Source organism: Pseudorasbora parva, chromosome 6 (genome assembly GCF_024679245.1).
Source record: "Pseudorasbora parva isolate DD20220531a chromosome 6, ASM2467924v1, whole genome shotgun sequence".
In the NCBI taxonomy this organism is placed as follows: Eukaryota; Metazoa; Chordata; class Actinopteri; order Cypriniformes; family Gobionidae; genus Pseudorasbora; species Pseudorasbora parva.
The window spans coordinates 37,913,224-37,941,218 of NC_090177.1; the positions used below are offsets into that span (position 1 = coordinate 37,913,224).

At 38.7% G+C, this 27,995-nt stretch overlaps 2 protein-coding genes across 3 annotated transcripts; one reads left to right on the plus strand and one right to left on the minus strand.

Moving 5' to 3' along the window:
• Positions 1-941: 941 nt before the first annotated feature.
• LOC137078986 (ankyrin repeat and SAM domain-containing protein 1A-like) lies at positions 942-18,201 on the minus strand. The gene is made up of 2 exons (XM_067446872.1): positions 17,768-18,201; positions 942-1,868 (listed from the first exon to the last, which is right to left on the minus strand). Exons 1-2 carry the CDS (start codon positions 17,944-17,946, stop codon positions 1,751-1,753), a joined length of 297 nt encoding a protein of 98 aa, XP_067302973.1. The 5' UTR covers positions 17,947-18,201; the 3' UTR covers positions 942-1,750.
• A 2,208-nt stretch (positions 18,202-20,409) lies between these two features.
• Positions 20,410-25,978, plus strand: taf11 (TAF11 RNA polymerase II, TATA box binding protein (TBP)-associated factor). Of its 2 annotated transcripts, none has more exons than XM_067446866.1 (6): positions 20,410-20,527; positions 21,208-21,370; positions 21,453-21,598; positions 21,716-21,803; positions 25,213-25,309; positions 25,399-25,978. In XM_067446866.1, the coding sequence occupies exons 2-6, from the start codon at positions 21,233-21,235 to the stop codon at positions 25,527-25,529; spliced, it is 600 nt and encodes a 199-aa protein (XP_067302967.1). In that variant the 5' UTR covers positions 20,410-20,527; positions 21,208-21,232; the 3' UTR covers positions 25,530-25,978. The 2 variants fall into 2 exon arrangements, with proteins under 2 accessions (XP_067302967.1, XP_067302968.1); XM_067446867.1 differs by having other exon boundaries at positions 20,416-20,527; positions 21,226-21,370.
• The last annotated feature ends 2,017 nt before the right edge of the window (positions 25,979-27,995 follow it).

Here is a 27,995-nt window from a genome sequence, read left to right on the forward strand (position 1 = left end):
ATTATTGTAATGTTATGTGCTTTGAGACACGGGGTAGTTTAACACCGTCTCTCGTGATGCTTTGCAGACTCTGCTCGTTCATGTTTTGAAGGACGGGCTGGGATCTCATGCTTTCAAAGATAGCTCGCTATTACCAACCTCTCCGAAATTACCAAGCCTATCTTTGTTGTACATGCAAACATTGCAAGATTTTAAAAAAGAAAAGGAAAAAAAAGATTACAAATATCAGGTCTTTCTCAACTGCTGTTTCTGTGGCATTCTGCTGACACTGAAGAACAATAAAGCAACTCAGTTGCTACTAAATTAGAACAAGCAATCAAAATGTCTAGACAAGAATAACTGGTGTCCAGAAAGGACATTAGAGCGGCTAACTCTTCTGTGTCCAAATAAAACAGCGTTTGAAGTCCAAAAGAAGGAGTAGGTGGTGCACACAGCAGGTGGGTTACGGCCTGCCAGGAACGGGAGGAGGTGAAGGGAAAAACATCATAAACGATGAAGAACGAACGGCTGCCTTTAGAATAAAACACAAGCTGTTACTTTAAGACTGTTGCACATGCTCAAACAGAAACTATGTCTGCAGATTTTCAGAGAATTTAAACGCCATTTATTTATGAAGTTCCCCATGCTTAGATACATTTCACAGAATCATGCTGATATCCCCCAAATAACCGGAGGGGGAAAATAAAAATAAATTACAGGGGAAAACTGACTAAGTGACTAAGTATGCTTAATAAAGAGAATAAGGAAAGAAAAGTGGAGCTGCATTGCTGTATGCTGCCTCCATAGGAAACATCATGTCCATTTCATTTAAAAGTGTGGGTTCAGTGAGATTTCCTTTTTTGAAAGAAAATTGGAAACAAATGTAAAGACATTTATAAATGTTACAAAAAAAAATGTTATAAATGCTGCTCTTTTAAACTTTATAAAAGAATCCTGAGAAAATCTATATATCAAGAAATATATTCCAAGGAAATATCAAGCAGCACAACTGATTTTAACACTGATAATAAAACAACTTGGGCATCAAATCAACATTAGAATGATTTCTGAAGAGTGTGACACAGAAGACTGGGGTAATGATGCTGAAAATTCAGCGTTGATCACAGGCATACATTACATTGTACTATTGATTTAGAAAAGCTTATATTGTAATAATATTTCACAATATTATACAGTTTTCTTGTTTTGTTGTTCCCAATAAACAAATATCATAACTGAGAACAGTAGTGTTGTTAGAAATGTGACCCGGCTACCATTTGAGGAGTTTGTCATTAGCATGTTGCTAAGCTAACATAACACAGTCTACTAAAGAGAAAACACACAAAGTAGAAATGTTACCAATTAAGTATCATGCCTGTTGTCATGTTTCATAGGACATTTTTGTGAGAGGTGAATTGACGCGAAATAGATCAAACTAAACAAAACATGGAGAAGCTAATGCTCTTCCCTCGGTTCAAAAGACTGCTATATTAATATTGAAACCAAAAAAAAGAACACAAATCATGTACTGGCTAAGAGTTGCCTAATACTACTACTTTACTCATGCTTATTCTGCTGGTTTCAGATTTGTTTTTCAGTAAGCGCTTCAGAGTAAAGGTTTGTGTGTGTAAGTGTGTGTGTTCTTTTCTGATAAATGGTCATTCTGCTTTTCTACTCCTAGAAAGAAAGGGAAACTTCCTGTGCAGTTCTTGTTGAGTTCCTGGAATGCCATCCTGAAGGTGTCAGATTCCTCATTGGGTGAAACTGCCCATTAGTTGTGAAAGCAACTGCTGAACTCTGAAAGGACTTTCCAGTGTTTCGCTGTAATATTCCCTCCACTACTCGAGTAATACAGCACTGCTTGAAAGTGTGTGAACCGCTTGCAGAATCTGTGAAAATGGGAATCATTATAACACCGTAAGAGGGATCGTACAAAAAGCATTATTTTATATTTATTTAGTGCTGTCTTGAATACAATATTTTACATAAAAGATGCTTACATATAGTCTAAAATAATAAAATAGCTGAATTCATCAAAATTACCCATTAAAAGTTTATGAACCATTGATTCTAACTACTGTGTGTTGTTCCCTGATGATCCACGGCTGTCTGTGTGTGTGTGTGTGTGTGTGTGTGTGTGTGTGTGTGTGTGTGTGTGTGTGTGTGTGTGTGTGTGTGTGTGTGTGTGTGTGTGTGATGGTTGTTCTTGAGTCTCTTGTTTGTCTTGAGCAGTTAAACTGACCAATGTTCTTCAGAGAAATCCTCCAGGTCCTGCAAACTCTTCAGTTTTCCAGCATCTTTTGCACATTTGAACCCTCTCCAGCGGTGACTGTATCATTTTGAGATCCCTCTTTTCACTCTGAGGACGATTGAGGGACTCAAACACAACTATTAAAAAAGGTGCAAACATTCATGGATTGATGCAAAAGATGCTGGAAAAAGAGTTTGCAGGACCTGGAGGATTTTTCTGAAGGTCATTTGTTGGTCAGGACAAACGAGAGACTCAAGAACAACCATCACACACACACACACAGCCATGGATCATCAGGGAACGAAACGCATTAGGAATCAAAAGGTACACTTTTCATTTTTATTTCTTTTTGTCTTATGGACTACATGCAAACACTTTATGGAAAATGTAATATTCAGGACAGGACTAAATGAAAAACAACAACATGATCCCTCTTATTTTGTTCCAATTATTCACATTATCACAGATTCAGCAAGTGGTTCACAAACTCTCAAGCACCTCTGTAGGCTCGAAAACTACCAACTTTCCTGCAGTAAACGCATTTCAAAGTGAAGCAATAAGGTATCAAACTATTTGTTTTCCTGCTTACAGTAGCATAGTTTTAGTTATCAGATACTGCACTCCAAACTCAACCTGTGTAAGATTCAGTTTAAATCACAGATAAGGTAATCTGACAGTCAATTTCAGCTTCAGAGATACAGGAATAGTCAACAAGCTCACATTTGAAATGTGCAGTTCCTGATAAACCACATTCCAGCTAGCCGAATATATGCGAGAGACGCAAGAAGGCAAGTGATTTAACAGGGGACTTCAGGCTCGTCACTCTTGACTTGCAGTCAAACAGTAGAGATGACAGAGCACTTCCTATCCTGATGCTTTAATGCACATTTAAACACACACAAAGAAATAAAACGACACAACAGGAAATGTTTAAATGTGGGCGTGTGGAAAAAGCCACTGAGAATGACTCAAGGGTGTGAAGAGTGTCAAGTCAAGAGCGGTTAGATGTGCAATATCAGAAATCATCCTCACTTAGTCTAGGCAAGTCATCTTAATGTGTGTGGACGTGCTGAATGTTAAATCGATTATCGGATGATTGCTACATGGCATCTATAAAGCCCGACCAGATCATGATGCAAAACATGCAAGATTTTACTTCACCATTCAGCGGTCTGGCAGTTCTACAGGTGTCTGAAATGGACAACACATTTGCATTGTCTTTGCGGATAATGGAGACGGCAACCAACGACAGAAAGAAACCGATATTAGGTGAATAAGTAGCCGAATGTGGGCGCAGCACAGTGAATTGATTCAATTGATTCCTCTTGAATGGTTAAAAAATGCCATTTGAAAATGGAGAGACTGCGTTGAATTTCTCTGACAAAAAAATATTGCTGGGCTATTAATACAGCACACACAAATATTGGGTAAAATAGTTAATATTAGGGAAAAAATTAGACCACCCACGTTTTTTGTCTCAAGTTTTTCTCTGAGCTTGAAGCAAAGCTTTTGGGGATTGCCTTCTTCATGAAGGAAAATGCCTTTGAATGTCAGCCAAACAAGACGAGAGAAGAACTTAAGGACAGCATAGTGTTTCTTCCCTACCTACCTTCACAATAAATGTAAAACAAAAGTACTTCATATAACGCACACAACATTGTTAATTGATCAAATGGACATTTAAACAGGTCCTTAACTGTTACAAATCAATAAAAATATAAAGCCACTCTGTCTTGACGAAGATCTATAAAGAGGAGAAGCAGGAATGGATAAATGTCCACCACATGACTGAGCTAATGCAGTCAAAGCAGGATCATTCAGAGGCCAAAGACAGTTGTTGACATCGGTCCAATAAACTACGCCAGTGGAACTTCCCTTCAAAATGGATAAAGCAGTTGAATTTCACTCAAGATGCCCGAAACGAATTAATAAAGAGAGTAGAAGTGAAATTTGTAATGACTTTGCTTAGAAAACTGATAAAGAACCATCAAACCTAGCCAAGAAGCATCTGTCACTATCCTGACTTTAAGACTTCTTAAGAGATCGACAGGTCAGTGGTCATTCAAACCATCTCATGTAGACATTTTTTTTTTACACTGATCAACGCACACACACATAGCCTAACATAAGATCGAATATCACAAAATCTCCAGCTTTCGTTTCACCTAATGTCATTCAGATCTCATAATATTTCCACGCGTACTATTGCACTATTTACATCCGCGTTAGACACAACCGACTGTGTTTATGTGAATACTCACTAAAGACGGACATTTGTTCAATAATTCTGTGTATTTGACTGTTTAAGGAAACTTAATGTGTAATGTGGGAACTCTAAGTTACTGGTGCGTGTGTGTGTCATTGTTATGAGCTCATATCTCCTGTAACTGTTATTCGAAGTGCTATAAAATCGCTTGCATGTTCAAATGATTTCCATTCTCCATCCCGAGACGAGCGTGAAATGTCGAATCGGATTATGCAGATTGCTTTAGTGTAGTGCAATGTCTTTTGAAACCAGAATCAATTTGCTCATTTTGAGAGATTTTCGCTGAAATTATTTCTCACAAGAAAGTTTTCAAATGACTGATTTGATGTGATAAGCTTTGCTGATTAATTTACTAATAAACATTTGTGGTAATTTCCCACTTTATAAACTCAAAACTTGCATAATTGTACTCATTCGCGTGCAATATACCCGCGCTAATATCAGACCGCGTGGTATCGATTTAATATCGGTACTTCGGTATTAGATTGTGGTACCGTACCGAAGCCAAAATTGTGGTATCGAGCCATCCCTAGTGTACCGACCACCGAATGTGGCCATAGTTGCGACCGGTTAGCAAAAACTCTGATTAACATGGAAAAGGCACTGTTTTTTTTCATGTAACAGGTCAATGCATTGCATCTGGTAAGGACATATAATGTCCTTAAAGTGTTAAAATAGTGTTAAAATAGTTAGGACACGGTGTTAAAATAGTTTCTCTAGAAGTGTTGCAGTGGAAACAACAGGTTGGGCGTAATACTAGCCAAACTTTTAATGAGACCTGTAGAAGTACATTCAAGAAGGCCTCATCTTGGCTGGATATACTGGCTGGATATATTGGATACTGGATATACACTAAATATGCTTAACTAGTCTTTAAAATGAAAACAGGAAGTGATACAGATTGGTCCTTGGTCACAAAGTTCAACAACCAAACCACTGAGATCTGAGTGTGTGAGGCAGCCACATCAAACAGAGCCTTGTGTGTTATTCACACAACACGAAAGCGGAAAACAACCTTACCTCTATAAAGCATCAATTATCCTCGGCCAAAACCAACGAACACAGGCTGGGTTATATACAGGTTTTTCAAATCTAAACCATTTAACCATTACAACTCGCATCTAAGCTCAGACTGATTGAAGCTGTGTGATATGATATAGCATAAAATATTCAAAGCATTGAATCATTGAACAATAAAACACCCAGACTAGTCTTGGTAGCATAAGTCTGCATGCTGAGATTCTTGCTCTCCTTTTCAAGTCTTTCCATTTTGACAGTCGAGTTCACAGCACAACCGCGATCCGTTCCCAAACGCTGCAGTTCTTCAGGAAGCACCTGGCCTTTCATCTGCACCAAAGGAATCCACCACTAACACTGGCCACCCTTCAGACAAACTTCCCTTCGCCAGGTTTTGTGGGAATCAAAAGTGACAGCCTGTGTGAACAGAGTCGAACAGAATCTCTAGACAAATAACACTCAGCACTTTGACAGAAGCTTGCGGTCTGATTTGGTAATGGACGTAAGATTTGCCTTTGCGCCCTTGACCAGTATCCAACATATTTCACAGCAGTCCTTTAGCCACAATGCCGAGAACTCAGTCCAGTCATACAAGCCAAACCAGTTGTTATCTATAGCCTAAAAGGCACTTGGTTAACACATGACCCAAAGTATTGACAGCAGTCAGAGTTTGATTGTCTCATTGTGTGGTCCGGTCACACATTCTCTGAGCTATAGATGATCTGAGTAAAGCCAGAGCAGTGAACTTAACTAACCTGTCCTGCTAAAACCATCATCCCAATCCTACAGATGGGTTCTTCTGGACCAAGAGCTCCAGACTGCGACCAAATGGTTGCATTTTGCAACCTTTTTTCCCTTCTGGTGCGACTAGATTTTGTTGGACCAGTGCCTGATAAGAGCAGCAATTTCTGTTACATATGAGAAACAGCAAACAAAACGGAAGCGTTTAAAGGTGCTCTATGCAACTTTCCGTCCCCTGGAGGGTGCCTATTCTAAACAAAGGCGTAGTTTGATGACGCCAATTTTGAGCGCAGCACCTTGGGACATTCACCTCAGCCGGTGGAAAATAGGACTCGGGCAGAAATCATGTTCATGCATGCGGTTATTAACGTTACTGTAGTGTAAAGCAGAGCAGGACCGAGTGTTGTGGAGCTGAGCACGGCTGCTGGAGCGATTGTTAAACAACCACACGCCTCGCGAACCCCGGGACTTTTATTATGACGGGACACAGTCTCCGGGCGCCCGCACTTCCACGTTTCTAGTCATGATTATGAGGTAACGCAGCTCTCTTTATCATATTAGATACAATTAAGTTTGTTTAAAATTATGTTATGACATTACTTTGTGCGTTCACTCGGCGCTGCTGCACTGTTAAAAATTATTTATAGAAAAAAAGTTACCTGGTTGCCTTAAAATTGAGTTCATTAAAATTTAAATTGAGTTAATACAATGAAATTTTTTTGAGATTTGACAACCTTTATATAAAGATTATTAGAAGATTTTGTAAGCATATTGGGTAATTGTGTGTTTTATTTCTGATGACGCAGTGAAACATACCAAATAGTGCTATTTTCATAATTTATCAAAGGTTTTATGTGGTTCAGATACAATAATATTTTAAGTTTCTATTTATTAAACAAATGTCCTTCATTTTATCAACTCAAATTTTTAATTTCAATAAACAAAATTAAGGCAACCAGGTTACTTTAAGTTAAACCAACAAAAAAAATTTGTGTGACATGTTCACACTGCTAAGAGAAAAGCGCTTATGCCAAATATGATGCAATTAACAGGCGACTCCCTCAAACGCTATGCTGACACGTCCCGTGTCCTTGGTTAAAATAGCAATTTTCTCACAATTCACAACTAGTTGGAAACATTTGGGATATTGTAAGAACTCAACTGAACAAAATATATAACACTGTCCTAGTGGTTTTTGGATATTTTACTGCAAAAATCCTACATAGTGCTCCTTTAAGCTGTGAGCTCATTGACGGGCAGATCTCGATCACCCAACACCGTTACTACAGCGCTGGGATATCCAGTGAGAAGAGAAGGCGCTTGAATTCGCCACTGTGAGACTGGGAAATGTTCGGCGCAGAATTCTCTGTCATAACCACTGACATCATTCACCATGGATTTAAAGGGATACCCCACCACTTTTTGATATTAAACTATGTTATTCCCTTAACTAAGACGAGTTGACACATCCCTCTCTCGCTCTGATAGCATTTAGCTTAGCCCACTAAGCCCAGTTCATTCACTATGGTACCAAACAGAGATCAAGTTAAAGGCGACCAAACACCTCCACGTGTTTCCTATTTACATACAGTTACATGCTCCCTCATATCTCCCCCTCCCCCTTATTGTCAGAAATGAGACTTTTTACTTTTTACTTATTGTCAGAAATGAGACTTTTTTACTTTTTACTGCGCTGAGTCGAAGTGCTCTCAGATGTGCTATTCCGCTACACATTATAGTTCTGCTTTTTAATCCACTTAGAAAAGCACCACGTTTTATTTTGTGTCACCATACTAGGTCGTTCAACTATTCGTGTAACTGTATTTAAATAGGGAAAACGTGGAGGTGTTTGGTCGCTTCTAACTTGATCTCTGTTTGGTACCATAGTGAATGAACTGGGCTTAGTGGGCTAAGCTAAATGCTATCAGATCGTCACCGTGCGTCAGAGAGATTAAGAGCACACACTCAGACGAGAGAGGGATGAGTCAACTCGTCTTAGTTAAGGGAATAACAGTTTAATATGAATAAGCTGTGGAGTATTCATTGAATGTACCATCTATCACTGGTGACACTGCTCTCAAAATGTTACTAGTCTGGGGCTAAGGAAGTATAGTGACATTTTCTGATAAGAGAAAGAAGGACAGATAGACAAACAGACAGTCAGACAGAAAGAAAATCTCTTATAGACCAACAGACAGGTTATGGAGAGGGCAGACAGATGTATTAACATTGACAGAGATAGACTGACAAATAGACACAGAGATAAAAAGACAGAGGCATATAGATTGCCAGAAGAACAGACAGTTCATTGGCACACAAATTCAAATTAAAAAGTCAAGCACACAGACAGACAGAAAACAGAAGGATATATAGACAGATAGACAGACGGACGGAGAGACAGACAGAAAACAGAAGGATATATAGACAGATAGACAGACGGACGGAGAGACAGATAGAAAACAGAAGGATATATAGACAGATAGACAGACGGACGGAGAGAGAGACAGAAAACAGAAGGATATATAGACAGATAGACAGACGGACGGAGAGAGAGACAGAAAACAGAAGGATATATAGACAGATAGACAGACGGACGGAGAGACAGACAGAAAACAGAAGGATATATAGACAGATAGACAGACGGACGGAGAGAGAGACAGAAAACAGAAGGATATATAGACAGATAGACAGACGGACGGAGAGAGAGACAGAAAACAGAAGGATATATAGACAGATAGACAGACGGACGGAGAGAGAGACAGAAAACAGAAGGATATATAGACAGATAGACAGACGGACGGAGAGACAGATAGAAAACAGAAGGATATATAGACAGATAGACAGACGGACGGAGAGACAGACAGAAAACAGAAGGATATATAGACAGACGGACGGAGAGAGAGACAGAAAACAGAAGGATATATAGACAGATAGACAGACGGACGGAGAGACAGACAGAAAACAGAAGGATATATAGACAGATAGACAGACGGACGGAGAGACAGACAGAAAACAGAAGGATATATAGACAGACAGACAGGCAGACAGACAGACAGAAAACAGAAGGATATATAGACAAATAGACAGACGGACGGACGGACGGAAAAAGGAAGGATATATAGACAGACAAACAGACAGATAGAAAACAGGCAGATAGACAGACAGACAAAGACAGATAGAAAACAGAAGGATTATAGACAGATAAAAAGACACACAGAAGGACAGATAGAAAACAAAGGGATATATAGACAGACAAACAGAAGGACAGACAGGCAACCAAAGGATATATAGACAGACAGACAGACGAACAGACAGACAGAAAACAGAAGGATATATAGACAGACAGACAGACGGACGGAGAGACAGACAGAAAACAGAAGGATATATAGACAGATAGACAGACGGACGGAGAGACAGACAGAAAACAGAAGGATATATAGACAGATAGACAGACAGACGAACAGACAGACAGAAAACAGAAGGATATATAGACAGATAGACAGACGGACGGACGGACAGATAGAAAACAGAAGAATATAGACAGACAGATAAGCAGATAGAAAGATAGACAGGCAGATATAAATAGACAGACAGACAGAGAAGAATAAAGAAGAAGAAGTAAGCGATGTTAAATTAATTGCACATGGGCATAAAATATGTATAAGCAGATGAGCACACTGATGTTATGAATACAGATAATGCATGTCCAAAACCGTAGACGCCGCCATATTGAAACGACATTCCATGAAGGGGAGAGAGAACAACTCTCAAACTCTGTCAAAACAAAACAACAAGTCTCAACATGATGCCTCGTGCCATACAGCACAAAGACAGAAACCAGTGCAAGCGCCGCTTCTTTAGTTTCCTAGAGGAAACCTCTGGTGGTACGCCCTTCCATCACAGCACAGGTATTTCAAAGGGACTCTTCATCCAAAAATGAGTTCATCATTTACTCACCCTCATGTCTTTCGACCATGAAACTCGAAAGGAGATATTTACTGAAGAAGATCCATCGTGCTCTTTTCCAGACAACGAGCGAGAAAGAGAACCACAGCTGGAAAAATGTGATTGATAACTTTTCACACCGTTCCTCATACAAAACAATCATATGACTTGAAATAAAACATGCGACCTGAACAACTAATTTTAGAATGTTTTAATCCTTCTGTGTGGCTTGACAGTCTTTGATCATGTCCGATCCAATTTCCCTAGTATGGAAAAGAGCAGCATGAACATTCTTCAAAATACCTCCTTTAGTCTTCCACAGATGAAAGCTTGAGTGAGAGGCAGTACAAACAGAGTGAAGAGATTGAAAGGAAATCTCTGGTGTGAGTGAATTTGGGTTGCAGGACCCTGACAAGTGCTGGATACTGTCCACAGAGGCCCAGACCGTCGGCGTGTAAGACCAAAGCCACTCAGAGCTCTTAAATGAGTACATATGTGAGACTACTGAAGAGAAGAAACCCCTCAGAGAAAACCAGTGAACACAGAAGCAGCTGCATCTGAGCATTAGAGGAGATCGGTCTACAAGCAGCCCGCTTAAGCCCCGTTCACACCGCCAGCGACACGCAGCGACAAAGCGACATGATCCCATTCATTTCAATGGAGCTGGCGACTTCCGGCGACACGAGCGACAGTGACCGTTGGCGACAGAATGTGGGCGTGTCAAGCGACACGAGACACGCGACACAAGTTCAGAAATTTCAACTTTATGCAAACGAGAAGCGATTTTCGCGAGCGACAACCAATAGGAGTGAAGTCAGTGGAGTGCACGTGATCCGTCTGCTTTACTGCTGCTACTGCGGTGTCCGAAGGAGTTGTTGATACTAGCTTTTAGCAAGCCCCCTGTTCTTTATAATATGTCTCTGTGTAGCCTACATACAGAGACACATTTAAAAAAATGATGCATGGAAAAACGTGTCTGGGATTGTTGGGATATAAAGTAAGTTTTGACTAAACTGCATGCAATATGGTCTACCTATTACAGTACAGTGTGTATGTATTCTAATAACTTGCTCTGTTCTGCAAAACACTAGTAATAAAAACGGTACTATAGTACAAATATATTTAATGACGTTTATATGCAACCCGTAGTGGGAACGCCCACTAGCGACATGAATCTCTGGCGCTGGCGACATGCAGTGACAAAATCGCTGGCGGTGTGAACGGGGCTTCACAGCTACTATACCGATAAGAAAAAAAATATACTGCTACCTAGAGAGACACAATTAACCTGTAAAAAATGTTGGACTATCGTCTCTATCATGGTTAAATGTTTACTTCACCCAACAATGAATCTTCATTCAATGAAGCCGTTCCAATCCAGCAAGACCTTCGTCTCTATCCAGAACACATATTAAGATAAAATCAAACTAGCCAATAGCGAGCTGGTATTCTGATGCAGAACTTGGAAGCACCGCACTGTGTTTACAACGCGTTTATCCGAAGTTTCAGAATGTTTGTAACAATCGGCACCACTATACTTCCGGCGCGAGCGGCTTCTGACAGACTGAAGAGAACCAGCCGACTACTGTAAACAGTTACATAGTTAAGAACGTTGTTGATTAAAGTTGAAACTATGACGAAAACGTGTTGTGTTTGGGGTTGCGCCGTCAGATATACAGCAAAAGGTGTAGATTGTATCGATTTCCTTCAGAAAAAAGTAGATATATTCAGCAAAACCTGTGGGTGAGGAGGCTAAAGCGAGTGGACTTCGTCAAAAGTAGCGCTACAGAGAAGTATTCTCAAAACGGTCCATCTACAAAATCATAGCAGAGCATAATTATCTTCAGCTGGGGAAATTCGAGACTCATATTGGTAAAGTTTAGATCTCTTAAAGATCGAACTCATTGCCAGTCACTGCCTGAGGTAAAAGTAGGAAGAGACTGAACTTCTAGTGTCATGTAGGCTACTGATCGAATGTCAATGGAGCAAATAGGAAAAGCAAAACATAGTTGTCGGCTGAGGGATGATTGATACGTGTACCACACGGGCTTCCTCATCACCGCGAGATTAGTTTGAGTGAATGCCTAACGTTAGCGGAGTAGCACTAGTCTACAGCACGCTATCCTTTTGACCGTCAGAAGCTCACGTCTGTGCCATCTGATCCGACCCCGTCCGAGCAACAGAAAACCATCATAGCCTTTTTAATTAGATAACAGGGAAATAGACCATCTACGATAGCCTAACATATTGTAAGTCAAACAGCAACAGTAAATATACGTATATATCCATATACATAACGTAAATAAACGTATATATCCGACCACTGTATATCTGCTAACATCTTCTATCCACTCCACTATAGTACACGGATCTGGTAGCCGAATAACATTTGATAAAATCAACTTTTTAAAATAACTTTCTCGGTTTGTGTTGCTTAATCCGCTCACGTAGCTTGACATGCTGCTGATTCTCACCACAGCTTGTTGCCAAAATGTGCGCGCATACGTTGCTACGTCATCATTGTATACAAACAGTAAAAGGGTCTATACCTGGACACAAGTAGTTGCCTTGGCAACAAACAATACCATCAGTTAATGGTATAAGCGATTAGGTTTGAAATATTGGTCCTGACTCATTTGATTTGAATATGTCTATAATGGCTAACGTATGTGCTTCAGTGAACGCTCAAGTTTAATACAACGATCCTCTCGATCCTTTGTAACATTGCGCAAGGCAAATAAGAGCCTGACATCTAGTGGAGAAGTAATTAGATGTATGTTAATCTTATTTTCAATGTTTGCGGAAATAAATGGGGGAGGGGGGGGGTCGATTCGTGTCCTTTGAGAATGTATTTTGAATCGACCACATTTAAAAAAAACGATTATTTGAAAAGTCTTTTTTTTTCAGCTCTAAATTTTAAAGGGGGGGGGGGGGGGGTGAAATGCTGTTTCATGCATACTGAGCTTTTTACACTGTTAAAGACTTGGATTCCCATCCTAAACATAGACAAAGTTTCAAAAACTAATGTTTGACGTTTGATGGAGTATTTCTGTGTCAAAAATACTCCTTCCGGTTTCTCACAAGTTTCGGAGAGTTTTTTTCGAGTATGGGTCGACTTGACGTTAATAGATCGGAAGGTCCTTGTATGGGCCGTAAGGGCTCTTCTCCCGGTAGGGTGCGCGCGCGCGTGACTAGAGCGAGAGAGAGGAAATGCACGCCCATAAACACTCTCAGCTGCAGATCCACTCGTCCGTGAACACTAATGTCGGTTATAGTCCGCGCCGCGCTCCACTTTATTCCTATGGGTGACGTCGAGCGACTTCAACGCTTCAGCACAGCATTCCGGGAAGGCAGCGCTGCATTTGAACCGATTTGAACGCAGAAATGACGGGAAGCTTCACAACATCGCTTCAGTCGCGTCGCTAAGTGGATTTTCACGGCCACTACTGTCACAGGACTTCACCAAATCATACCAAAGAAGTGTGTTTTTGACGGAGCGGTCCCAGCGATAAAGGTTCGGTCCTGCTCTGGAAGCAGCCGGTGAGTAAAACTGCTTCAAATGTCTGTGCTGTTGCTTATCGTCGCGTGAGTAAACATCAGTAAACGACACGATCGCGTGCTTCGTCATTCAAATGCGCTAACGGACTCCATTGTTGTTCTATATAACGTTACACTAGTCTGACGTGCAAAACCGTTTTGCTTGCTACTGCTAAGGTTTAGTCGCATACAATAGTCCATAAACCGAATCATGTCCTCATAAACTGCGAGTAAACACACACAAATGTTGACAGGCCACTAAATACAGTACATACCACAGAGACGGACGGCCAGCTGTTGCCGTTTATCCTGTTTAATTTATTTCAGCCTCCGAATGATTCTGGATCATATCTATTAACTGAGATCGATAGCATGGGTTTCTCCACGCTTGAGGACGTCACCGCTTTGCGCACTCGTCATTCTTTAGCTCCGCCCACACAATACGCCTCCAGGCGGTCGTTTTTTTCCGGAAAGACTCGGTACAGCCCATATTTCTTTTATAAATATAATAAAACTAAAGACTTTTCGGAGATATGAAGGATGCAATACTACTCTATAGGTCCTCAAGATTGACATGAGATTGACTGAAACTGTTTCACCCCCCCTTTAAATGTTTTTTACAACCTTTCTGGGCCTTGAAATTAGTTATGACATTGCTGCCTATGTGTGGTTCAGAAACCTATTGTATTTCATCCAAAATGAATGTTGACATGACATGAGGCTGAGTTATTAATGACAGAAGTTTTATTTGGACTGATACACTAATAGACCATGATCGATTATAGCCTGCTGACTTTTCTCTGACTTCATTTGTCAAATATGCGAATAAAAATAAAAACAACACACACTATTTTAGCATTTACAGTATGTGCGAACAAGCATGAGTGTGAGAGGGTTATTGTATCTGCTGTCCATCATTTTTTTTGTGTTCAAAATGTACAAAAAATGAGTGAGTACATCATGAATCAATTTTCCAAACCGTGCTTTTCTCTTATCCTGAATCACTACAGTACACCTGTATTTAATAAGCGCTTATATTCAGACTATTTTAGACCGGTTTGGGTCAGCCCCGCTGCGGAGGAGCCCAGTCCCTGCCTGCCTCATCATAGACGACATAAACAGAGAGAAGTAGCTCCGGCTACAATGTTCATTCGCAAGAGTCAAGTCTACAGCTGCTGTACGGCCAAAATAATCTGTTGCTTTGTTTTCCTGTTATCACTGTAAAGCTGCTTTGTGAAACAGTCTGTAAAAAGCGCTATAGAAATAAAGGTGACTTGACTTTATTATGATGTAGGTGGACGAACACACAACCAGAGATAAAAGCGGACTCGGCCTTGTTTATAAGTGCAGATTTGTGACGATAAATCTGATAACAAGGAATGCCACAGTACACACAAGCGGAGTAAGACACACTCACACCACAAAAGACTATTGACATGTACATTACGCACGCCAAACGACAAGCTGCACGCAAACACAGCACTCCCTTTAACACCTGCCAATAATTCAGTCTCTGGTAAGTAAATACAGATTGATGCTCCTAAAGATCTTTGGCCTGTGTGAGCAAAGGGAGGGCAGACAGAGAGCACCCTTTTATTCTTCTCCTGCTGGCACCAGTTCCAGCCGATCATCCGTTTATTTACCTCTGACACACGCTGAGCCGGTCTTTCTCACCACCGAGCACTGCCAGACACTGATCCACTGAGCCAGCGAGACACACAGATGCCAGCGGACACAAAGACTTCTGACGGGGAGAAGGGATGGGCAGGGCGGATGGCATGATATCTGGCCTCTAAATGAAGCCTACAGTTGATAAATTTGCACATGGAACAGGTAGAGCCGGTGCACGTGGGTCAAAAAATGGTATGAAAGGGGTAAGATGGATGGTTAATAATAGTGATAATAATGGCAAAATGCCACTAGAAGACTAAGAGCAAAAGCAAGGCTCAAAAATAAGGAGAGCATAACTAACCGATTCATCATTTACCTAGATTAGCTCTGTGTTGTCGCCATTTTACATCTATTGAGCATACATGTAATGTTTTAGCCTTGAAAACAACTCAACATTGTTGTGAAGACACTATTAAATAATGCTAGTTGGCTGACATAGATAAGGTTTTGCTCAACATTGCATTTCAGCATGCAAAATTTGTATGCAAAAATGTATTAAAATGCATCGCATTGACAAGTGTATTATTTCCAACTATTGCCTTTAAAATATATATATTATGTTTATGTTATATGTATTATGTTTATTATGATTATATTTATGTTTTAATGATTATTAAAGACTATTAAGTTCACCAAGGCTGCATTTATTTGATAAAAAATACAGAATAAAACTGTAATATTGCAAAATATTTTCTATTTTGAACGCATGTAAAAATGTAAAGTATTCCTGTGAACAAAGCTCAATCTTCAGCAGCATTACTACAGTCTTCATGGTCAAGTGAACCTTCAGAAATCATTCTAATATGATGAGTTGATGCTCAAGAAACATTTATGATTATCAATGTTGAAAATAGGATTTTTGTGGAAACCATGATACATTTTACAGGATTCTTTGATGAATAGAAAGTTCAAAAGGATGACATTTATTTGAAAAAGAAATACTTTGTAACATTACTTCATTTTCTATAGTACTATAGTAAAGATAGTCTTTACTATCACTTTTGATCAATTTGACGCTGCTTTGCAGAGTTAAAGAATAAAATTCCTTTAAAAAATATTTTGGGAGCCTTTTGTTGCCAAAGCTTAATCTGGTGAGAAGCTCTGAATAGAAAAATATTTTGATATATAGTAAGATCGACAGCCATTAACACGTACAATCCAACAAACCAAGCAGTGACTCAATCTCTCTCTCTCTCTCTCTCTCTCCACATGTGAAATTGCCAGCTCAAGTGCATGCAAATGTGATCTCTCCATTCACAGACTACACTGAGAATAATTTACATTTCTGTCTCTCACACACACACACACACACACACCTCTACATTGTAAACAGGCGCAAATCATATCCAGCAGGAATGTACTGTAACGCAGTTATTACGACACGGAGCACTAGATTTTGCCTTGTAATAGCAGGGATGATGGCGCATGTTACTCATGCTTTCATGACAAAAAGAGGAACATCGTCGTGTTTATATTGAGAAAGAACTGACAATGGTCTTTTGAAAGATTATGATTCCAAGCTACTTTATGACAGCCAACAGAAAACCAATTCAGCAGTTTCCAAGAAAATAAGGGCCATAAGGTTGAGTCAAAAGTTAAACAAAAGTTTTTTTCACCCTCTTGGAATGATGTCAAAAGTGTACCTTTAGGAGCAGCACAGCTTGTCGCTGGTGCAGTACCCTTAAAAAGGATGTCTTTGTACCACAACAAGGTTCATAGTAGTAACTTAAGGTTACTAAAATATGCACCATTTAGGAGTAAACAAGGTATAAAAATGTCATTTTAAGGGTGCTGCCCCAAACAAGCTGTTGTTTACATAAGTTACCCCTAAAGGTAAAATGTATACCCTTTTTCTCTGTGTAGTGTTAGTTGAAATATTTGTCATCCAAACTAAAATTAATATCATAATTTGTGCTGCAGCTGTTGGTTACCAAGCACAATAAAACCACACAAAAGGCTTTATATAAGGAAGGTATATAACTTATTTACTGACATGTGAAACAGTTCCTCACCATGAATGTCATGTTCTGAATGTAAATAAGCTGTGAAATATGGTGTTTTTTACTTTAAATTGCGTTTTAGATTTTAAATAAAGTTAGTTATTCTCAAACTCAAATCAGTCAATAATCAGTCATCTGTGACGACACCAGTGTGACAACATGCCCCAGTAGTCAACACAGTGTTACAGAGGCTTCAATAATCTTTTTTTCATGGGAAATATTCAGTTATTTGTTCTGTTGAGACGCGTTTTGTCTACGCATAAAACGACTTTCAACCGTGAATTTTTTTTAATAAATCACTGGAGTAAAAGGTGACAACTAGCCCCGCTTTTCTGGGGAGATAAAGCCTCTCGCCCTTACCTGAGCAGACTGGAGAGCGTGTGGGAAGAGCTGTGTCCGCCGCTCCCGATATTCCCGGAGGATCCAGCTCCACTCGCAGCGGCCGATCCGGCCGATTGTCTCTTCCCGGAGAGCAGCTTCTCAACGGCGGCCAGATTCCCGGTGCGCGCCGCCTCCAGCAGTTCCTGCTCCTTCCCCATCTCGCCGCGGCGGAGAAACGATCACACGGCCACACGGATCCACTGCAGCCTCTCCAACGCCGCAACACGCATCCACGCGCGACCCAACGCGCTTTCTTCCCTCTCCGGTCCGCTCGGTCCACCCGCGGCGGCTGTGTCAGGCTTATTCCCGCTCCAATCGCTGCTGCTCCGGGGAAACTTTCTCTCCCAGCGCCCGCACAAACTTCCTTTGGCACGGCTCGACACGTCACTTCCTAGACGGGCGCGCTCCTTGGTGACGTCGCGGTTGCTCCAAATTATGCACAATCATTTAATTACACTAATGATGGTGGAACGGCATTTAGGGAACTGAAATCGATGGATCCCATTATGTGAAACCCTCGTTTGATCACTCATCCTTACGTTAGGGGAAGAAGAGACCCTGACAATGTAGGGATTCATGGAAAATAACTTAAATTGACGAATTATCAGTCTAGGTAGTGGATAATTACAGACAGGACAGAAAGATGCACATATGTACATGATCCATTATGATTTATTTCCCCAAATCTATGTTTCTTCTTGATAAATCCTTTAATCTTGATTTTAGTGTTAGCCTATTTATTGATCTGATGATAAAAAAGTACCCTCATCAGGCTCGTTGTGTATCGAGGTTATAGATCACACGATATTAGCCAACTTTTGATTGATTGATTCTGACTCTGGCTTTTCTTCCAAACATAACTCACGTCCCGCATTACAAGTAACGTGCGTTATATGTAGCCTAAGCGGATTACTTTTTTCGTGTAGTGAAATAACACAATAGTGTATGTTGAGAGAAATTGCGGCGTTGTGTGCTGGATCATCGAAGGATCATTTCACTTTTGGTGTGCAATGGACTTTACGTTTGCCAAAATAGGACCTTTATTTTTGTTGTTAGCCTATTATAAAATAAACAAGCAAGCCCAGCAAAGGCCTGAAAAGGTAACACAAAAGCAACGTAACAGATTAGGCCTACTTTTGACAAAAAGTTACTAAGTAATGAAATCAGTTATTTTTAGGGAGTAAGAACTTTGTAACTGTGTAACAGATTCACTCGACATTTCATGCATAGAGCATCACATAAAACATTTTTTTTTATCATTTAAAAAATAACTAATATAATTTATGTTTTTGTTTCTAAAAATCGATTTTCTAAAATAATTTTCAATGAATTGACAATTACCGTCGCACACCTGTTGATAATGGAGAGGTGCGTAGGAAAGAGGATAAACAAATCCAAAAATCTCAAAAATAAAAGGAAATCCCACACACCATCGATACTTTAAAAAATGTGAAAAACTTTTTATTAGCAACGTTTTGGTCTCTTCATCAGGCATAGCCAGCCCTTTTTTTTATATATAGTTTTTGCAAATATCGATGGTGTGTGGGATTTCCTTATATTTCTAAATTGATTTACAGACAAGTTCTCATTGTTTTAAATGTATAGACCTGCAAACAAATTAAAATAAAACACATTTCTATTAAATATATTATATAATAAATATTTTTTTTTTTTAAATAGCAGGGTGTTCAAATACTAGATAGATAGATAGATAGATAGATAGATAGATAGATAGATAGATAGATAGATAGATAGATAGATAGATAGATAGATAGATAGATAGATAGATAGATAGATAGATAGATAGTATTTGAACACCCTGCTATTTTGGAGATCATGGAGGGGTCTGAAATTGTCATCATAGGCTATGCATGTCCACTGTGAGATACATAATCTAAAAAAAACATCCAGAAACCACAATGTATGATTTTTTTTAAACTATTTATTTGTATGATAATCACTAGAGTAAAAAAAAAAATTATATATATATATATATATATATATATATATATATATATATATATATATATATATATATATATATATATATATATATCAATAATTCCACATATTCTATATAAATACATCGATAAAATAAATGTGCGAGGAGATAAAAAGTAAATAAATAAATCTAATTTGTGGGGGAATGATTAGTTTTCTGTTAGTTTAGTTTTTTCGATGAATGTATCCAAACAGTTGCTCACCTGTCTAATAAAACACATCATATATATTAAAGGGTCTTTGGTGTTTCCATGGTTTCTACATAATAAAAACTTGGAAATGGGGGGTAACGGTATGATGTCATAGGCGACGACACAGACACGGTCCGTGTCCTGGTTAAAATTTCTCTGGTTTTAAACATCCTTGGAAACATTTAGGATAATGTACGTACACAAGTCAATAAAATATATAACTGTTCAAGAGGTTTTTGGATATTTGAATCTAAAAATCTTACATATTGTGCCTTTACTCTTCAATGTGTATTCTACTCAATGACTTTTAAAATGTATTAGTTCTCTCTGTGCGCTGTTCCTATATCACTTACTACTCCTTTAGTAAAGTGCGCCACCCAGTGATGGAAACTAATATAGTTTCATTACGGACTCTTATTTTGAAATTGACCGGAAGTTGTCATGACCGTTGAGTATGAGTTCAGTCTGTAGCGTTGAGGCGCATAAACAACAACCAGTTCTTTGATTCCGTGATTATAAAACTCTTTTCAAGGCGACTGTCTGAGAGGTATGCTAATAACGAAAGTCTGTGTTTATTTCCATTTTGCATTGTTTGTTTACACAAACGGCCCTTTTTTGGGTCATTCTACATAAACGTCCACTTTTGGTATGGCAGGATGTCTTAAAATGTATTTAATTTTCTAACGTTTAAACGTAGACCACATTATTAATTACCTTTTGACGTTATGAATGCATATAAATGACAATGCAGTTTAATTGTTATTATTTTTGTGCATTTTTTTAAAGAAAAAGTTACTTTAGTACTTTGTCAATATTAAAGGTTTTTATGAAATATTATATCTCAATTTTTTAACAACAAATAAGAAGATGGTTTTTATTTATTTTAATTAGGTTTGTTGATGTGTGTGTGCGTTTATTAAATTATATCAGTTCATTTGTGCAACCATGTATATGTTATAACAATGAACATGTTTGAAAAATTATTCTTTAAATCCTTTCTCATGAGTGTAGCACAATTCAATTGAGTAAAATGTTGTTTCAGATTCAGCCCCAGTTTAAAGTAAATCAATGCACAGACGTACCATGGTGTAAATATCATAAGTAGGCTGTTATAATAATAATTACAATAATTTAGTAACTTGGTACATCAAAACACCATGTAATGGCAACATCAGAGCATAAATTGAGCACGTTATTTTGTTTTATTCTTTATTTTAAAAACTTCAGCTGAGCTTTCTCTGTCAGCCAAACCATGGCAGACCCGGCCCGTGTGAAACCCGAAGTGGGGCTCTGTGAGGAGAGACCCGAGCAGGACGAGCGGTCCGGGAGCGGTGCTGCCGCCTCTGAACCCGCTGCTGGACTGACCAGACCCAAAGAAGAGGGCAAAGCCGTGAGTCCATTGGTCATTCAGAAAGGCTAGAAATGATTTGATAGAAACACATTTATTCATGTTTATCTGATTGCTTCTTCAGAGGTCTGAAGACGCTGCTGCCGGTGAAGAAGAGGAAGAGGGATCTTCATCTCTTCACCCCCCTTGTGCTAAAAAACTGAAAGTGGAGCATGACAAGAAAAAGGAGAAACGGCAAAAAGTTGATGAAGATGAAATACAAAAGATGCAGTGAGTTGTATTTGTTTTAAATTGTGCTGGTTTATGTATTAAGGTGCAAAATTTACTGAAGAACCTTCCTCTGATAGATTATAGAGGCTGATATGGTCACTCATTTTTGTTCCTCAGAGTTTTAGTTTCCTCATTCTCTGAAGAACAGCTGAACCGCTATGAGATGTACAGACGCTCGGCTTTCCCAAAGGCCGCTATTAAAAGAGTAAGTGAAGGAGTCAGTGTCTTTCCATGTTTTTCCCCTGCAATTGGGCTACTTTAAATTATTTTTAATTGCTGCAGATTGAAGGTGATATGTACACTTTCTCTCCAACACCCCACAAAATCACATTTGGCTATTTTGTTGGGCTATTTTTGATTGGCCAATGAGCTAATTTTGTTTAGCAGACCTGGCTGCAGTCCGGAAATCTTTAAGAAATATGCAAGATTTAATTTGTAATTAATCATAGGGACCAACTTTAAACATGGTTTATGTCGGTCTTAAAGTCTTAATTTGTCCTTCCAAAATTAGGGTTAGTTCACCCAAAAATGAAAATGTGATGTTTATCTGCTTACCCCCAGTGCATCCAACAAGAGGAACATGAATTTATAACCATAAAGCGCCCCTATTTTTGGGGTGCATTAGACTCAAACAATATACAGGGAGTGCAGAATTATTAGGCAAGTTGTATTTTTGAGGATTAATTTTATTATTGAACAACAACCATGTTCTCAATGAACACCAAAAACTCATTAATATCAAAGCTGAATATTTTTGGAAGTTTTAGTTTTAGCTATTTTAGGGGGATATCTGTGTGTGCAGATGACTATTACTGTGCATAATTATTAGGCAACTTAACAAAAAACAAATTTATACCCATTTCAATTATTTATTTTTACCAGTGAAACCAATATAACATCTCAACATTCACAAATATACATTTCTGACATTCAAAAACCAAACAAAAACAAATCAGTGACCAATATAGCCACCTTTCTTTGCAAGGACACTCAAAAGCCTGCCATCCATGGATTCTGTCAGTGTTTTGATCTGTTCACCATCAACATTGCGTGCAGCAGCAACCACAGCCTCCCAGACACTGTTCAGAGAGGTGTACTGTTTTCCCTCCTTGTAAATCGCACATTTGATGATGGACCACAGGTTCTCAATGGGGTTCAGATCAGGTGAACAAGGAGGCCATATCATTAGATCTTCTTCTTTTATACCCTTTCTTGCCAGCCACGCTGTGGAGTACTTGGACGCGTGTGATGGAGCATTGTCCTGCATGAAAATCATGTTTTTCTTGAAGGATGCAGACTTCTTCCTGTACCACTGCTTGAAGAAGGTGTCTTCCAGAAACTGGCAGTAGGACTGGGAGTTGAGCTTGACTCCATCCTCAACCGAAAAGGCCCCACAAGCTCATCGTTGATGATACCAGCCCAAACCAGTACTCCACCTCCACCTTTGCTGGCGTCTGAGTCGGACTGGAGCTCTCTGCCCTTTACCAATCCAGCCACGGGCCCATCCATCTGGCCCATCAAGACTCACTCTCATTTCATCAGTCCATAAAACCTTAGAAAAATCAGTCTTGAGATATTTCTTGGCCCAGTCTTGACGTTTCAGCTTGTGTGTCTTGTTCAGTGGTGGTCGACTTTCTGCCTTTCTTACCTTGGCCATGTCTCTGAGTATTGCACACCTTGTGCTTTTGGGCACTCCAGTGATGTTGCAGCTCTGAAATATGGCCAAACTGGTGGCAAGTGGCATCTTGGCAGCTGCACGCTTGACTTTTCTCAGTTCATGGGCAGTTATTTTGCGCCTTGGTTTTTCCACACGCTTCTTGCGACCCTGTTGACTATTTTGAATGAAACGCTTGATTGTTCGATGATCACGCTTCAGAAGCTTGGCTATTTTAAGACTGCTGCATCCCTCTGCAATATATCTCACTATTTTTGACTTTTCAGAGCCTGTCAAGTCCTTCTTTTGACCCATTTTGCCAAAGGAAAGGAAGTTGCCTAATAATTATGCACACCTGATATAGGGTGTTGATGTCATTAGACCACACCCCTTCTCATTACAGAGATGCACATCACCTAATATGCTTAATTGGTAGTAGGCTTTCCAGCCTATACAGCTTGGAGTAAGACAACATGCATAACGAGGATGATGTGGTCAAAATACTCATCTGCCTAATAATTCTGCACTCCCTGTATACTTAAATGTTCATCACTTTTAGCAGTGTTTTATATAACTTCAATAAAATGTCTCCTGTAAAATGACACTCAAATTGTGTATGTAGACCTCTGTATGTGGGTATGGGAAGCTTTTCAATTTGGGAAATGGTCCTAATGTAATTTAGTGTAAATAAGTTTGTGTAAAACAAATGCCAAAGGGATGCATTTCTCCAGAAAGTGGACGTTCTAAGCTTTTTAAAATTGTACCAAAAATGAGGTCAGAGCTCCTCCACAGACATTTAAAATGTAAAGTAGATACTTGATGATGTCATGGTCCTTGGAGTTTAAGACGTATAAAAGGTCTTCCATATACCTTCACAAAACCCTGTTTAAAACAACCTAATTGGAGTCCCTTTTTTGTCAAATCTTCTTCTTCTTATTATTATTATTATTATTAAATGTTATCTTTTTGGAACTGTAATAATGTCTTCCTAATGGACCATTTAAAGAAATTTATTATTTTACATTTAGAATAAAAATTAAACATTTATAATAATAAATAAGTTAATAGGTTTGGTTCCAAATGATAATAATGCATTCCAATGAGATTCCGGTAAACATTTATTTAAAGCCCTATTCGGACTGGATTAGATTAACATGGGGACGTGGGGGTAAAGTATTTATTACCAAAGGTTCTCTGTGATTTTAGTCCCGTCCAAATGTGCCATCTTGGTAATCATTACAGACAATGTCAGTGAAGATTACTGAGACTTTTACCTTCTGTAAAAAGGTCCAGAAAAATGACCTCGGGTAATAATAATCCCGTTCGAATAGACGCGCTGTATAAATGTATGGGAAAATTCTGTCATTTCTTGTTTAAAAGTATTTTTTAAAAAGCGCATTTTGCGAGCTTTGAGGCGCTTGAAGCATTCGGTTGCGTTGTAGGTGGTGGGACAAATCTGTGGAAAATGTCCAGTATTTTCCGCATATCATTTAAAGCAAAAAGAAGATCAAAAGCACTTATTAGAGGCACAACACTTATTTTAGCTCAAGGAAAGTGTCTATTACCAACACAATCCAATCAGAATTGTTAGACTGGATCTAACTGTTTATTAAAACACATTAAATTGTAGACTGGCGCTCATGGTGTGTTTACTCGCGTGATAACAGCAACGTCTATACACACATGACGACAAGGAGGTTACCGTGGTGCATAAAGCGAGTTACTCCTCCCACTTCTGCTAGTTTTACTGAGATGTCTTATCCCGTGCGAATTGGCCATTAATATTACAGACGTCCTGAGGTAAAATGACTTTACCCCCACGTCCCCATGTTATAATCGCGTCCGAATAGGGCTTATGATATAATTATCCAACACGGTGTCGAAATTATGTGTAGATGATTTATGAAAAGATATACAAAAAAAGGTTACATTTTTGAAAAAGATTGTTCCTGTGTTCCAGCTAATTCAGTCCATCACAGGATCATCCGTCTCTCAAAATGTGGTCATCGCGATGTCTGGAATTTCGAAGGTGTTTGCTGGAGAGATAGTTGAAGAAGGTTGGTACGACACTGTGAAATATGATTCAACTAGTAACCGTAAGCCTCATTAATTCTCTCCGTAATGTGTTTCCCCCCTTGCCCTTCAGCTCTTGATGTGTGTGAGAAGTGGGGAGACACGCCACCTCTGCAGCCCAAACACATGAGAGAAGCCGTCAGGAGATTGAAGAGCCGAGAGCAGATTCCCAACACCAAACACAAACACATCCTCTTCCACTGAGCTCCAGTCCCTCTTCACAGAAAAAGATGAGCTGAGGGAATAGGGGCATGACCATACATCTTTTTCCGGATCTCTGATGTGTTTGGAAGGCGCTGTTGTTTTCTGCAGTTTTGTTTATGAGGTCTATAGTAGAGGATGCAAAACCTCTTTCTTTATCCACCTTCTGTCCTCTGAAGCAAGCAGCTGAATTACAAAAAAATACTATAAATTCATGTTCATGAAGATTTTTAGGACAGTAAATATTGCACACTTCCTCTGTGTGACTCCAAAGTCTCTACATCATAGAAATGTCTGTGGACTCATTTTTTATTTAAAAAAAGACATATTTTGTAATGTTTGTTTTGTTTTGAAAATTGCATATACATTGTGCAGTCATTTTATGTGTGGATGTGATGTTAAAAATGTTATCTTTTCACTTTCAAGAATAGAATATTAAACATTTGACGGAGCCCACAGTTTTCTTTATGATTTTGTTTACTGTGAGATACAATTTTCAGTATATGTTTTACGATCCAACATTTATGGGAACAAAGTGAACAAGCATTCTGTTATGCAAGTTGAAACAGAATATTGTTGAATCTGCAATAAGGTTTATATGCAACATTTCAGAAACAATTACATTACACATTTCTATAAAATTGAATGGAATAATTTTGTATCTAAACTTGTAATTTAAATGTCATGTTTTTTGTTTTGTTTTGTTTTATTAATAATAGTTGAAAGGCTGAAAATGTTGCCAATATATTAGCTCAGATTTACAGTCTGGATGAGCTGACGCGAGTTGCCTGAAAGGCTAAGCAAATCTGCAGATTTTGAGCAGGCAGAGTTGACAGATGTAAAAGAAAATGGTGTAATGTATGATGGGCGCTGACTGACTTTTTTTTTTATCTTTAGACTATGAATCCCAGATAGCAGACACACAGTGAATCAGCGTTGAATCAATGTTAATGCATCAGCTAAAATATCAATGTTGAGATGTCAATGTTGAGAATGTTGATTTTTCATCAGGTTTGCACCCTGAAATAATGTTATTTAAACGATGAAAAATAGATCAAGATGGGCTTAAAATCAATAGTTTAACAACTAAAATTAAACCACTTATTTAAGTGAATCAATGTTGAATCAATGTTAATGCATCAATCAAAATATCATTGAACCAGTATTGAAATATAACATTGATTTTTCATCAGGTTTGCACCGTGAAATAATGTTAATTCAACAATGAAAAATAGATCAATCTTGCTTTATGTACAGCAGGATTCTATGCCAGTTAATTTGTCTCTTAATTTTATTCATTTTAATCAGACCATGTGGCTGCAATCGATATGATTTTGCATCAAAAAGTCACTCAAAGTAAATAACATCCTTCAGTTTACATGCAAATGTATTTATGCCCCCACAGTTACAACAGGAAATCTCACATTGACTTAAAACAATTACATCTGAATTTATAACACAAATGAGAAGAGCCTGGAAAAACATGACAACCTGCATCTGCAAAATGGAAGTAAATACAAATGTAAACTTGCCAATAAATACAGAAATGACACAGTACTACTGAAAGAAAGAAGGTAGAAGAAAGAATAATACTCCAAACTCAGGGGGTTCCACCATGAGCAATGCCCCGAAGCCTTTCAGGTTGTAATGGAGCCAGTTCTGCACCGTCCCAGCAAAGATAAACTCTGATGCCTCTTTTAACAGCATTCACGGCATCTAAAACAACAAGAAGTTAGTAAATATTTGGAAATGTGTTTAATTATACATTACAAATATAGCGTACTACAAAATTAAGTGAAACTTGAAATTTTATCAAAATCTTGATATCCCAGTTAAAACGGTAACATTAAATTCAGGACTATTTAATGCATTTTAGTATAGACTTTAAAGGACCAGCAGTCACACAATGAATGAAAAAGCAAAGTGACTATTTCCGGTGTTTTATCTAATAATATTATTGTATTTAATAGTAAATAAATAAAGTGTGAAAATGAAACAAGTAAATGAATGACCAAATAGCTAAATTAAGAAAATAAAAGAGGAGCTGGATAAGCTACATGGTTGTTTGGAAGAGATTTTTTTTCCATTTACAACACGAACTGGAGGCACAACTGTTTACTAAATTTCTGTAGTTTGATATAGCTGCCTACAGAACTTAAAGATCTCACTCTTTTCTTTTTTCTTGCTGCATTAAAGATTAAACTGTAATGATGTAATTGTGATCTGCTCTCGTGATGATTTCTCACAGCTGAAGCTGAACTGATTGTTTTTCCCCTCACCGCGCTAATAGGTCAATCAGTTCTAGTTCTGCTTCAGCTGTGAGATATTCTCACGAGTGGCGAACACAATTACTGACAAGCCAGAAATTCATCTAACCTTCCGATCGCCTCTCGTTTATACTCTGGACGAATATAGGATGATTCTAAATGATTCATCTGTGTGTGCAACGAGTAAGATACGTTTGTGGAT

What these genes read in the sequence shown, in the direction of transcription:
- taf11 (XM_067446866.1), top strand. Translation starts at nt 21,233, where the DNA reads ATGGCAGACCCGGCCCGTGTGAAACCCGAAGTGGGGCTCTGTGAGGAG. An exon ending in CCAAAGAAGAGGGCAAAGCC is followed by an intron (nt 21,371 to 21,452) that starts GTGAGTCCATTG and finishes TTGCTTCTTCAG; the next exon opens with AGGTCTGAAGACGCTGCTGC. An exon ending in CAAAGGCCGCTATTAAAAGA is followed by an intron (nt 21,804 to 25,212) that starts GTAAGTGAAGGA and finishes CCTGTGTTCCAG; the next exon opens with CTAATTCAGTCCATCACAGG.
- LOC137078986 (XM_067446872.1), bottom strand. Translation starts at nt 17,946, where the DNA reads ATGGGGAAGGAGCAGGAACTGCTGGAGGCGGCGCGCACCGGGAATCTG. An exon ending in ACGCTCTCCAGTCTGCTCAG is followed by an intron (nt 1,869 to 17,767) that starts GTAAGGGCGAGA and finishes CCATTTTCACAG; the next exon opens with ATTCTGCAAGCGGTTCACAC.